The 2,348-nt window shown below is 19.8% G+C and overlaps 1 protein-coding gene across 1 annotated transcript; it reads left to right on the top strand.

Moving 5' to 3' along the window:
* Positions 1-667: 667 nt before the first annotated feature.
* Positions 668-2,069, top strand: PGO_130020 (variable surface protein; the record flags this gene model as incomplete). Its single annotated transcript, XM_028689518.1, has 3 exons — positions 668-703; positions 1,071-1,784; positions 1,914-2,069. 3 exons carry the CDS (start codon positions 668-670, stop codon positions 2,067-2,069), a joined length of 906 nt encoding a protein of 301 aa, XP_028545319.1.
* Between the last annotated feature and the right edge of the window lie 279 nt (positions 2,070-2,348).

The raw sequence follows: 2,348 nt of genomic DNA, 5'->3' as shown, positions 1-2,348 counted from the left end.
ACTTTGTGTAATATCCTATAAAAATAATATGCAATAATTAATATTTTATAACTTTTAGATGATTAATTTAATAAATAGGCATATTTATAAATAGATGAATAATATAATATTAAAAATGTTTAAAGAACATACGTGTATTATATAATTCATAAGTTTAAAACTCTTATTATTTTTCTCTTAGGAAAAATTATCATATTTTAATCAGAATAATTCAAACATTATACAACACATATATCTATTATGTGCACATAATTTATATATAATTATATATGTAATATTAATTTATATTGAAAAATGAATTATTAAAATGATAATATATGTTTCTTATTATTATTAGAAATATACGATATATATTAGGATAAACCATTTTAAGAAGCTCTATCATATATCATATGATAATAATAAATTTACAAAATATATAACAATAGAGCACATTTTATTTTAACATATAGTACATTATAGATTAAATTATATATTTCATTATAAAAATTACAATGTATTAGACAAAATGCATACTTATATGTGCATTCAAATTAATAACAAATATTAGCTTATTGGTTTTTTTATTAAAATTCTTATTATTGGTAATATTATAGAAGTTTTATATAGGATGATACCTATAATATTATGTTTTGACATGTAATATCATTCATATTTTCTAAACAAAATGATAATATCTTCTGTTTTTTCACTAAGAATATATGTTATATATGGCATATCGTTACTAATATATATTGAGCTGCATAATAATTAATGAAATATTTAGTATATTTTTTTTTCCATTAAATATATAATTATAATATATCTTATCATTATTATTATTTTTATAATATAATTTTATTAACAAATATTCATACATGAGTTTCCCAAAATTATATTATTTCATAATGTTTATCCGTATAAGACGATAATATAGGGGAAGATGAAGGAATATTTTGTATGATTTAATTATTTTAATATGAATAACAGTATTATAATATATGTATATTCAATTTATCACAATATATAGTAAAAATATTTTAAGTATTATATGATTTACTTACTATTATATTATCGCTCCTACTTCTTAGTATGGATATAATATATATTCATTTCCTAAATGGGAACAGATTATAAAAAATGCTGAAAATGTGACAAATAATTACTACGATAGTCCATGTTTAAATATAAAAAACAAAATTCCTGAAGATAAAATTAATTTACTTAGTGACTCCTTGTGTAAAACTACTATGGTTTATTTTAAAGAAATACGTAGTGTAAATGATTACAAAAAAGAAGAAGACGGATGTAAATACATGTATTATTGGATATATAAAAAAACTGAGAAAGAAACTAAAAAAAGAATTATGCTAACCAAACAAATTTATAATTATTTACTGCAGAAATATAATGAATATATAGAGGAAGTGTGCAAGTATTACAAAGACATTAATATCACTGACGATGAAATGGAAAAAGTCGACGATATAAATGATATGCATAAATACCTTATTAGTATAAAAAATGATGATGAAAGTTCAGATAAAAAATGTAGCTGTGCAATAAAATTTATTCTTTTAGATAGTAAACACAAGACTTATTGTGAATCTAATTATAACCATGATTTTTGTAAAGCATTAATGTTCTTAAAAAATGAGTTTAATGAAAAAATAAAAACTATAAATTGTGATAATAGTGATTACGGAATGATATTTTCTTATCAAAAGGATAATTCTAAACGTCCTATTATAATTTCAATTGTTGCAGTATTACTAGCATTCTTTCTTTTGATTAATGTGTATAAGGTTAAATATGACATTATTTATATGCCCATTTATATTCTATAAAATAGGTTTTATATATAATATAAGATATATGTGCCAAAAATAAATTATTTTTTTAATTTATAATTTTATTTTATTATTATTAATCAGTTCACCCCTTTTGGTGCATACTTGAGCCTTACTCTAAAGAACAGAATAAATACGTGGAATAATGAAAGCGAAGAACGAAATAGATTTCAATTATCTGAAATATCCACCAATGCATCAACGAATAATATATATAATATATTATATAAATCTACATAATTGTACGAGTAAATATATAATTTCGTTCTAAACATAAGGTAAATATTTCTCATAATATCTTAGCATAAAAATGAAATAATTCATATAATACTGTTAAACAAAATAAAATAGAGACTTAAGAATATAATACAACAAATTATAAGTATATTGGGTATAATATTGTTCAAAATATTATTCATCATGTGTGTAAATATCGAATGAAAATACTATACGTATTGCTTTATTATCTTCTTTCTCTAATATATGACTTTTTTCATGATTACGATGATTTTATGTTAA

Source organism: Plasmodium gonderi (assembly GCF_002157705.1).
Source record: "Plasmodium gonderi DNA, contig: Chr13, whole genome shotgun sequence".
Taxonomy (NCBI): Eukaryota; Apicomplexa; class Aconoidasida; order Haemosporida; family Plasmodiidae; genus Plasmodium; species Plasmodium gonderi.
The sequence above is the reverse complement of the archived record's forward strand: the minus strand, read 5'-3'. Positions and strand labels throughout refer to the sequence as shown.